Genomic DNA, 12,145 nt, shown 5'->3' with positions numbered 1-12,145 from the left:
CTGCTGGAAAAGTTCAACAGGTCCGGCAGCATTTGTGGAGGAGAAAACAGTTAACGTTTCGGGTCCGGTGACCCTTCCTCAGAACTGATGGTGGCTGGGAAAATGCCAGTTTATATGCAGAAAATAGGGAGGTGGGTGGAGTAGGGAATAAACGATAGGACAGAGCCCAAAGAGAGAGAAAGACAGTTGGACAGACAAAGGAGTTGCTAATGATCAGGCTGGGAGGGTAAGTAGTTAAATGGGGACTGTTAGTGACTAAAATCTAAAATCTGGTCTCTTTCTTCAATATATTCAATGACATGGTCACTTGAGACTTCTGTGGCAGACTTGCTTACTAATCTCAAACTTGACTACCGATTTGGCAACATTTTCTTTCTTTGACAAAGTGTCTACTTGGATGGCAAATTATATGGCAAAATTTATGCAAACATTAATTAAACCAAAGATATATTAAGAAAATGTGCAGATCAATAAAAACAAAGAAATAAAGCAGTCAGAATCCATTGATTTGTACCTTTGTAAGACTTTTAAAATCAAAGATTCTTCCCATTAAATTGTGCCTGATAAAAGCAAGCGTATAATAATGGACTGGGGGTTGCTGAGTAGAATTGAAGCGTGATTACCCGCATCTATCATTGGGCCAACTTAAAACAGCCCATGTGTACACCAACATGCTGCCTCAAATACACACAGACAGTCTACGTGACAGCATTCACAAAGAACAACTTGTGTACTCAAGCCTACTTGAACTCAGCCACTAATAAAAAGTGGAATCATGAAATGGTTCAGAACAATGAAGGTCTTTGTTGCTTCTCAATAACCTGCAGTCACTCTGCGCCTGACTTGAATTGTGCCATTTTCTGTCAAACCAAGAACGGGAGTCTTTCCCTATCTCCTTCGACCGTGATCAAATTTAAGATGCACTTCAAAACTTTTCTCCCTTCCACGTATATGCAGAGGATTTCCTACACCTAAGTGTCAGCATGCCAGACATTTTACAAGAAAGCCAATGTAAAGTACAAGCACAAAACACAGCACTGTAAGACACACCAGCCTTTCAAAAACAACCAAAAAAGACCACTAATGACAATATTAAAGGATGGAATCCCACTTTACGCAAAAGTGGTGACATAACTAACAGCATTTTACTAGAAACGCAGAACCCCATGGCTAAATGTCTTGCAGACAAGTTCAAATCCCACTGTAGCAGATGAAGTTAATAATAAAAAAATTGGAGTCAATAATCTAATTTGGGTGACAACATATCCATGTCAAGGTTCACCATGTTCTTTAGGGAAGGAAATCCGCCATCCTTACCTAGTCTGGCCAACATGTGACTCCAGACCCACAGCAGTATGGTTAATTCTTAACTGCCCTCTTTGGACAAGGGATGGGACGTAAGTGCTGACATAGACACTGGTGCCCACATTCCATCAACAAATAAAGGAATTAAAATCAAAATCAGAAATTGCTGGAGAAACTCAGCAGGTCTGGCAGCATCTGTGAAGAGAAAAAGGAATTAATGTTTTGGGTCCAGTGACCCTTCTTCAGACTTAAACAAAAATAAATTAAACTACTGCTAGGGTCAGCAGGTACAATTGAAACTTAACCACCTTAAAATTAAAGCACATCAATCTCTTTTGCCCACCAACAGAGCACAATATGTTTTGACAGAATTCTGCAGAATAGAAATCCCCAGAATACCAAAGTTCTAATCTGCGACAGAGTTAGCTCGATTTGGAAGAGCTGTGGTCCAAAAAGGTTCATTTTTTGTAATGTTTTTGAGCTACCTGAAGAAATAAATGCAAGCAAAATAATAAAATAAAATGAACAAGTAATGCTTGTTTCTGAATCACAGAGAGACAAGTTTAATTCTCAAGGAGTTATACAGGTTCTATCTATAGGGTTGAGAAGATAACATCTTTGCATTCAATCCTGCTTAGGCAGTCAGAAGGGAATACTTCAATTTGTACCAGAACCACAAGGGAACAGTCCCAGAGAACTGAAACAGACACCTAAATTCACCAATACAAAGGTGACCAAAAAAAAATCATGTGAAGTTATAGGATATTAAATAGGAAGATATTGATCAAGATTTATTTCCTACAGGTAGTTGCGCTATAAACGCATGTTTCATTAGCATGAATTGGCTGTAACACGATTGATGAATAGTGGATACTGTTTGTTTAATGTGAAATTTCTGCTGTTCAGGTATAGCAATCTTCCTACAACACAATGTCACGCCAAAATTCAGCTATTGTGTGCAGGAGAACTACCTGTATTTGCGCAAGACAGGTTCCAAATGAAAATAAGTAAGTTTATTGATTCAAATAAGATCTTGACATCTGTGAGTTCATTGGGGAAAAAAAAAAGTGTGGGTTTGACACCAATTTAAGGATTTGCCCCCGAGAAACTCTCCTGGGTCAAAGGCAGCTGACTTTGCACTTTTCATTGCATAACCTTGATGATGCTGGTTGGTAAAACATACAATGTTAAGCTGTGCCTTAAGACTATCCTTCAACCATAAAGTTAGATTCCTGGGTTCCTCTCTCCATCCCCAGGCATAGGAGTATTTGTTAGCACGGCCTCATATGAAAGAAAATATCTTCACGTAGGAAGCAGTCAAGATGTGGAACACACTGGCTGACGGGACGGGGAAGTAAAGCTTGTGACTTTTAAACAAGAATTGGACAATTATTTAAAAATGAGGAATTTGAAAGGCTACACTGAGAGGGCAGCGGGAAGACTAGGTGAGTTGGTACCAAGAGAGCCGGTGTGAATGATGGATTGAGAGGCCTCCTTCTGCACTGTTTGAATTCTACAGAATTGAATAAATGATACTATGACAGTGAATCAATTTTATTTTCGAGCAGCACAGTTAGACTCAATCACACACAAAATCTTGTACAAGCAGCATGTGGGTTATAGATCTGTGTAGATTGGCTGACAGGAATAATCGTGCTGCCAGTTTTAAAATTTAATTCACTCCCACAAGATAGGAGTTGCTGACAAGATCAGGCTAACCATCACTAAGAGCCTTTGGTTTGATAAAGCTAATGCTTGACTAATACATAAGGACATCTTAGGGGATGTAACGACCAACGTGGTTAAAGAGGAACTGGTAGATGTTGTGCAAATGGGTATCCTAAAGGCATTTGATCAGATGCTTCAAAGACTGCAGAGAGCTCGTGGTGATAGGGATAACAATAGCATGGAGAGGATTGGTTAGCAATCAGGAAATACTGTGTAAGCATAAAGGAGTCATTTTTAATTTGGCAAGCTCTCAGTGATGGAACGACATGTGGATCACAGCTGGAACTTCAAATATTTGCAATGTTGGTCAATGAGATGGATGAAGAGGTAAAATGTGTAGTTGCTAAAATTTGCCATCTTCTCAAGGGATAGATAATAAATGATGTTCCAGCTGCTGATGCCAACAACCCATGAATTAATAAAACTAAAATTAAAAGGAGTGTAAGCTGTGAAGAGGACAGAAGGAAAACAGGGTGGGAGATACTGACAGATTAAGTGAATTGTAAAAGGTAACATGAAAGAATTATAAACTTGTCACCTTAGCAGGAAGAACAGAAAAGCAGCTAATTATTAGAATACACAAAGACAGACTGCAGAACTTTACAACGTATGGGGAGCCGGGTGTCCTGGTACATGGAGTCTCAAAATGTTAGAATGCAAGTACAGCAAGCGATTTGAAAGACAAATGGATTGCTGTTGATTATTACAAGAGAATAGAATTTAAAAAGTTGCTAAGTCCTTCAATACTTATGCATGACATTGAGTGCAATCACACTTGGAATATGGTGCACACTTCTGTTGAGTGCAAAGCATCTTATGCCGTTGTATGGGGACCAGGGTGTTCATCTATTAATCAGTTGACTATATCTCCTGATTTAAAGGAGGTTAAAAAAACATTAGCCAGGCATTTATCTTTCTGGATTACTGGGATTTCTGTAATAAATATTGCATTTTGCCAAACAATTCATTTCAAAATTTCATGATTTTCACTGAATGTTGGACAAAGATGAGATATTTAGTCAACTGGTATTTTTATGCTCAAAACTCCTTGCAACAAATTTAATCTCAACCCATGAGCATCTCGTTTTATTCCAATCCTTATCATGCGTTATGCAGCTTCCCATGAAATACATATATCTTATTTATGTCAACTACTTCCTGGAATTGACATCTCCACTTTCTCACCACTGTGTAAAGACTTCATTTGAAACTATATTGGATTTTCAAATGACTCCACAGTGTCGTGCTTCAAGTGATCCGAGGCAAGGCAGAATCTAAAATCTTAAGACACTCACATCACACACTTTAATGCAGTGATGATATCAAAAGCATGTCCCTTAATGGTGCAACGACCATAAGACAAAACACAACAAGAATGGGAATTAAGTAACAAGCTCTTTCATAGAGCCAGCAGTGGTTGATGGGCCATGTTGAGTACTTAACAAGCCACAGGATTTTATGTTAGATGAAAAAGCGTGCATTCAAAACAAAATTTAGTTTATCTAAGACATCCCAAAATTGCTCAAAGTGAATTCTTCAAATGCAGTGAATGCCCCAGATACAAGTTGCTTTACTGTTTAGAGATCATCATTGTACCAAGTTGAGAGAACAGCAGTGGCTTTGTTCAAAGGAGGAATACTGGTCAGGACATGGGGAACTTCATCTATTTGAATTAGAAATTGTTCAGTGGGTCTCAGGTTAATGCTCGTGTCTATCTTCAGAAAGCAAAATGCAAGAGACTGTATTATTCACTGACTCACATGATACAGAACTGAAAACAATCTGTGTGTACTGGATTATTGTTAGTAATTGCAAAACAAGTATATCTGAGAAGGTCACGTTCTCAGAAGAAGAGATCAGCCATTTTAAAAGTGCATGAAATTACTGAGTTGTACAGGTTATGGATATTAGCAAATATTTCCTCAGACAGCACAGACTCTCAGTCATTGAGTAAATTCATGATTGAGATCAACAGATTTCACAATGCTAAGAGAATTAAAGGATACAGGGTTACAGGAGAAAAATAGAATTGCACTTGAAGATCAGCTAGGATTTCACTGAGTGGCAGAAATTCTTGAAGATACTACTGCACCCTATTTGCTAAGTTCAACATGCTCTCCATTGACAGGTCAGCTTTGGAAGGTCAGGATTTATAGATTAATGGTTGGTTATTTCTGTAATTCAATTCAGACACAGAAAATTCCATAACCCCAGTTTTACGCTGGAAAGATGCCATTATATTTCTCTTTTTTATGATAAAGACCCACCACCACAACAATAACCTCTGTGCACTTTGGTCAAATATAAACAATCAGTGCACTTTTGCTGAAATCTCGTGCTTGGAGAGCTCCAGGGGTCCGTAGATACACACACCCTTTTTGAACAAGGAGCAAACTACCTCTTGAAACAATTAGGGAGATAGCAAATCAACCTAATTGTAGAGTCAGCACCTCTGTCCTTCAATGGTCAAGGTCGAAGGCTGTGTTTTTTTTAAAAATACCACACTCAGTCTGTATATCTCTCACCTCCCACACACATCACTGCTCAGGGTTATCATTAACCTATTCAGCTGTTAGGAACAGAAACTGACTGCATGGACCTTTAGGGTCAGGGTCACTAACAGTTGACGTAGAGGTTTATTACAGTTAATCCCTGGAATGGAGTAAATATCTTCTCTTTAATGGTATCAATTGCAAAGAGACTGGAAAGAAAGAAACAAACAAAAAACATGACTGAGAAGTCCTCTGATGGATCCAAGTATTTATACATTAGTAGTTTTAATTGCCTGGATACTATGCTGTGCAGTGGTTGAGGAGAAGAGACTGAATCCATAGCTTCAAAGTCCGGTGACTGCTCAGACCAACACTCACGGTTTGAAATCCTCCCACAAGTCCAGAAGGTTTAAGATCAAAAGGTTTTAAACTAAATCAAATCAGGAATGCTAGTTTTTGAGGGGAGATATTTGCAAATATGATGCATTGCAATGCAGGCAATTTGATAGCCATGTTATGACCTCAAATTGAAATTATATAACAAACAATGACCCAGTTAACCAGGAGTTGTCAGTCCCCAATATGCTCAACCCAATGTGGTGCAAATGCATTTGAACGGCTGAAAGACAAAAAAAACTTGCACTTTTCAATGCCTCAGGACACCACAAAGTGCTCAACAAACACCTAAATACTGAGAGAATTAGTCACTACTGTTTGTGCACAGTAAAATCCCATAAACAATATGATAACCACCAAATGATGTTTTTTAAGATAAACTGTGAAGCTGGATGAACACAGCAGGGCAAGCAGCATCTCAGCAGCACAAAAGCTGACGTTTCAGGCCTAGACCCTTCATCAGACAGGGGGATGGGGAGAGGGTTCTGGAATAAGTAGGGAGAGACGGGGAGGTGGACTGAAGATGGAGAGAAAAGAAGATAGGTGGAGAGGAGAGTATAGGTGGGGAGGTCGGGAGGGGATAGGTCAGTCCAGGGAAGACGGACAGGTCAAGGAGGCGGGATGAGGTTAGAAGGTAGGAGATGGAGGTGCAGCTTGTATTTTGTTGGCTGTTGGATATGTATCAAACCAGGATACTGGTGAGAACTTCAATCCTTGAAAGGGAACCCTAGGATCATTCATATTCAGCCACGAAGGCAGACAGAGACTCAGGTAAGTGAGTCACTGAAAAGACAGCACTTCAGACAGCTCAGTTCTCTCTCAGTACTGTACTGGGAATGCTACCCTGGATTACACACTTAGGTGCCTGTAATGAGGCTCGAACACATGACCTTTTGACTCAGAAAGGAAAGTGCTACCTAGAAAGCCAGGGCCGAAATGGTGCTGTTCCACTGTGTGTCAGAGATCCAGGCTGCCAATGGCCAGCTCCAATCCTCTAGAGTAAAACTACCACGTAAAAAAGGAAAAGAGACACAATTAGACATAAACCGAAGATGACAACATTGATGAGGTTGCCAAATCTGGTTGGACTATATTCCTGGAGGTTATATTATGTGACATCCCAGTCCAACAGCCCTTTTGTTGCCCTCAGTTTCCAATTTTTTTTGAACAAATAAAACGTTAAAAGAAAAAAGAAAAAAATTATAACGTGTAATGCCTCTAGAATTTTTCATTCAATTTGCACACCATCATGTCCAGGAGATTAATTTTACAATTTCTGGAATATCCAGGCATATTTGCAAGATTGGCAACCCTAACAGAAAGCAATTGTAGTCCTTTTATACCTTTTGGCATGAAGCTTTTCAGGAGATTTATATCCTTTGAATAGTTTATTACTTTTTTTAAAATACATGTCAATGTACATACTGCTCGGACAACAAGTGATTTGCAACAAGTGAAAGCTTCTCTGGTGCAACCTTAGAGTCAGTCATGGAATGGAAAACAGAGGCCAGCCGTCATCACACAGCCGACTGACCAACGTTAAACATTTCTGACTGATGGCTCTCTGATGAAAATGCAGATCCTGTTGCCTTAGGAACAGACATCTGGTCGCTTGCCTTTGTGCTGGCTCATTCCCACTGCCTGTTGTCTAGATCAGCACTAATAAATAGTACAAAGCCCCTGAGTGTGTTTAGGGTCAATGTCGGGGGCGCAGGATGGGGGCGGGGTGGAGGGTGTGTAAACGAATACAATTAGAAGTCGATACTGAGCTCATGCATGAAACCATATTACAACCAGGAAGTGGCCAAAGGGCTTTGAAAAAGATCTGCACTCTTAAAAAGCATCTCTCCACCTGGTCTGTAAATCAAAATTATCATTTTATTGCCTCAGGGTCTCAAAAAGACTGGCTTTCTTCACTCTAATGATTACAGCCATGACAGCAGTATTTTCTCTTCATTCATTCAGGGAATGTGGGCATCACTAGCTCGAGCAGAATTTGTTGCTCATGTCTAAACTTTGAGAAAGTTGTGAAGCACTTTATTGTGTGTCTTGAAAATTCTCAGTACGCCAGCTAACAGAGGAGTCAAAAATACATGGGATCCTAGCCTCTTCAAATCAGACCAAGGCACTTCTTCGCACAAATGATGAAAATAGGATACTGTCCCTCCTTAAAATAAGGAACTTAAGGATGGAGTTCAAATGAAAATTTCAAAGCCACGTTTGATATATTTTTGTTAGACAAGGATAATGAGGGATAATGGAATCAAGTCAGGTCAGAGACATACAGCACGGAAACAGACCCTTCAGTTCAACTCATCCATGCCAATCAGATATCCTAAATAAATCTAGTCCCATTTGCCAGCATTTGATCCATATCCCTCTAAACCCTTAGTATTCTTACAACCAAAATATCTTTTAAATGTTGTATTTGTACCAGACTCCACCATCTTCCTCTGGCAGCTCATTCCAAACACCCACCACCCTCTGCATGAAATGTTGTCCCTTAGATCACTTCCATATCTTTCCTATCTCACCTTAAATCTATGCCTTCCGGTTGTGGATTCCCTGTCCTGGGGGGGAAAAAACCTTTTCAATTCAACCTATTTGTGCCACTTACGATTTTACAAACCGCTATGAAAGGTCACCCCTTCAGCCTCTGACAATCCATGGAAAATAGCCTCAGCCTATTCAACCTGTCCCCTTTGTTCAAACCCTCCACACCCAGCAGCTTCCTTGTAAATCTTTTCTGAGGCCTTCAAGTTTCACAACATTCTTCCTACAGCAAATAAAGATCAGTCAAATTCTAATTAGATAACACAACAAATTTGAGGCTGAATGGTCCACTCTTGTTCCTGTATACCTACTGTCTTAAAAGGCCCATTGATTGTCCACTAGCTGTTAGCTTGCACTTGCAGTCAGATCTGGGTCAGCAGTTGTGCATTAAGACCCAAATCCAGGGCTTGGGTATTATCAGAGGTAACACCTTTTGGCTGAATACTTAAAGCTGACAGAGGAGAAAGAAATGCCTTTTCACCAGTAACAGTCATCTTCTTGGAAAGAAAGCAATGAAGAGGCACATTCTTGAATGACTGCAATTCTGATCCTTTGTCTAGCTCAGTCAATTGATGTTTACTTTGTGTTTTTGACAATCTAACAGCTTCAGGGTCACTTCTATTGATTTTATTTCTAGATTTTAAAGTTCAAATTCTCAAACTGCTACTGATGCGATCTGGATTGACATTGTTAGAAATTCAGTCTGGGCCTCTGGCTTACTTATGAACAACATCTTGCATTTATATAGCACCTTTAATGCAATTAAATGCCTCAAGGCACTTCACAGGAGTACCTTAGAAAAAACATTGGGCACTGAGACCAAACAGGCAATTACGAGGGTGAATGGCCACAAGCTTTGACAGTCAGTTAGGCTTTCAGGAGCATCATGAAGGCAGAAACTAAGGTAAAAAGAGAGGAAAGATTTAAACAGAGAATTCCATAGCTCAGGGTTAGATAAAGGTGCAATTTATGCAGCAAGTAAAACTGGGAGTGCTCAAGAGGTCAGAATTAAAGCATAGTGATCGCTGAGGATTGGAGGCAACAGAAATTAGCAACTGGTTTGGGTGGCAGGAGGAGGAGGAGATGAGAGAGGGTGTTGAGCGCTCAGTAAGCTAACCACTACACTAAACACTTTTTATAATTACCAAACATCAACAGTCAGCTTACCTGCACAGCAACCCAGCTTGCATTGGTTGTGTGTTCTCCAAAGGGACCAAAGCCTTAAAAAAAATCAAAGTGTTCGACATTACAACACTGTGAAGTACAAACAAAACTGATACTTCATAAACAGGCTAGTCAAACACTAGCAATAGGCACACATGACAATCCTTTACTTGATTTTTGAATGAAGTGTTAACCGACTCTAGATAATAGCCTCAGCTCAAAGTCTGGGAGTTCAAGACTCACTCCAGAGTCTGACCTAGTTGATCCATGCTAATGTGGTCAGAAGTCACATGACACCAGGTTACAGTCTAACAAGTTTATTTGAAATCATAAGCTTTCAGAGTGCTGCTCCTTCGTCAGGTGAAGCACGGCTAATGTGCACAGTGCAGTGGGAGTGCTGCACTGTCAAAGTTGTAGACTCACAGAAGACGTTAAACTAAAACCCTACCTTCTCTCTTGGGTGCCAGTAAAAGATCTCATGATACTATTTCAAATAACAAGAGGCCTTGTATGCAGGATCATTGTATTTTAGTGTTGGTGGTTGAGGCAGAAGCAATCACTTGGTGCAGTATTTGTCTCATTGCTTTTTATGGGGGAAGTTTCTGAATGAACAAAACCATTGTGGTCTTTCTAATATGACATATTAGTTCACAGTTATGTTTCAACTTTTGTATTCCATAGAACAACAAAAAGGACCAAGAGGATGACTCATAAGAGAGGGTGACACAGACTGGGTCTTTGCTTGTACGTGATCATGAGATGTGGGCATTGCAGACTAGGTCAGCATTTATTGCCTGTTCCCAATTGCCCTTGAGAAGGTAGTTGTGAACTGGCTTCTTGAACCAAGAGAGTCTTTGGATGTGGGGGCACCCACAATGCCTTTGGGGAGGAAATTCCAGGATTTTTACTTCGTGACAATGAACGAATGGTGATATATTTCCAAGTTAGATGTGTGGCTTCAAGAGGAACTTGGAGATGAGCCCCAATCTCAACTGCATGAAATAACTTGAGTTTCTGCAGTACTTCTGGCAAATGGTACACACTGCTTCTAATGTGTTTCGGAAGAAGAGGAAGTCAATGTTGGATCGTTGTGTCAAGCAGACCACTGAAGAGCTTTCTGGTGCTATACCCTTCTTGGCAAGTGGAGAGTTCATGTTACACTCCTGGCATGCCTTGTAGATAGTGGAAGGATTAGGGAGACAAGAAGGGAGTTTTTGTCACAGAATTCCTAGCTTTAGAGCTACTCTTGCAGCCACAATACTTATTTTCCTTCAGGAAAACTTAAACATCTCACTGCAGGAAGACAGTTGTAACCTCATCTAAAGTACAATGCCACATCATTTTTAATAGACTATAGGAAGTTAATGGTATCAAAAGGTTTGTTGCGGATAGTGAAAGATTTGCATATGGGGTCATGCTGGGCATCAGGTCAATGCCCTTAAACTCTGACAATGAACTAAAAGCAAATGTCAGGCAGTGAGTGTTTTTTCTACCCCCAAATCTGTCTGCGCTCATCCTTCTGCCTCCAAATCGGGCCAACATTTTGGATCACACATTCAACTTTTGCCAATTACCATACAACCAGGCATACGTGTATTGCATGCAAAACAAAATGTATCACTGTAGATACACGTGACAATAACAAATCAAATCAAAGTACAAACTTGCACTAACATCACAGAACTGTGATCTAAGGTTATGAGGAATACAAAGTAATGGAAACAATGTAACAGAGTGAAACATTCTGATTTGACATCAGTGATGAGCTCAATCCTGGACATCGCACCTCAGTTAGAAAACGAGAGAAATCAGAGAGAGCCCAGATTAATAAAAAGGCTAAGAGGTAGATTATGAGGACTGATTGTACAGGCTAGGCTTTCACCCCCTTGAGTTTAGGAGTTCTTAGAAGTGATCTAATTGAGGGGTTTGAGATGCTTAAAGGTGGTGATTCAGGTCCAGATAGGGAAACTATTTCGTCTGGAGAAAGAAACCCAGAGCTGGGGAGCATTAACCCTGAAACAACTGGCTCAGATGTGAAGGTTACATCAATTATGAATAATTCTTCATACAAAAGGAAATCTGCAAGTGGCCCTTCAAATAAGAGCTGGGATCAACTGAAGGTTCCTAAACTGACACTGATCAATTTTTTCTTTGGCAACGGCAACTGAAGCTTATGGAATGAAGAGAACTGGATAGACCCACCATCTCACTGAATGGCAAAGCAAACCAGATGAGCAGAAAACCCTCTTCCCGTTCAAAGAAACTTTGCTCGATGACATTTATTTATCCTAGTCACACCTCCTTTCTCAGAGTATGAAATATGTTGACAAAAACAATAGCTTTTGCTGCTCATCTCCCTTTGGAGCAGAGTTTCCCTGACTACTTCTCATCACGACCCGCTGACACTTGAAAATTGTCAGGAATTGACAGCAGCAAGTTAGAACAGGAGCACAGCTGTTGTTACTTGGTCAGATCTCGATAGCAGTCATTACTGCTCAGATCTGGCG

General features: G+C 40.2%; 1 protein-coding gene across 2 annotated transcripts in view; it reads right to left on the bottom strand.

The window, feature by feature from the left end:
* Positions 1–12,145, bottom strand: part of pgpep1 (pyroglutamyl-peptidase I) — a 48,508-nt gene that overhangs the window by 25,108 nt on the left and 11,255 nt on the right. For both annotated transcript variants that reach the window (XM_048559513.2, XM_048559512.2), the window contains exon 2: positions 9,642–9,694. In XM_048559513.2, the coding sequence (XP_048415470.1) occupies positions 9,642–9,694 (53 nt within the window). The remainder of the gene's footprint in view (positions 1–9,641; positions 9,695–12,145) is intronic.

The sequence above is a fragment of the Stegostoma tigrinum genome, chromosome 30 (assembly GCF_030684315.1).
Source record: "Stegostoma tigrinum isolate sSteTig4 chromosome 30, sSteTig4.hap1, whole genome shotgun sequence".
NCBI lineage: Eukaryota > Metazoa > Chordata > Chondrichthyes > Orectolobiformes > Stegostomatidae > Stegostoma > Stegostoma tigrinum.
Note: the sequence above shows the minus strand (reverse complement) of the source record. Positions and strands in the feature narration are given on the sequence as shown.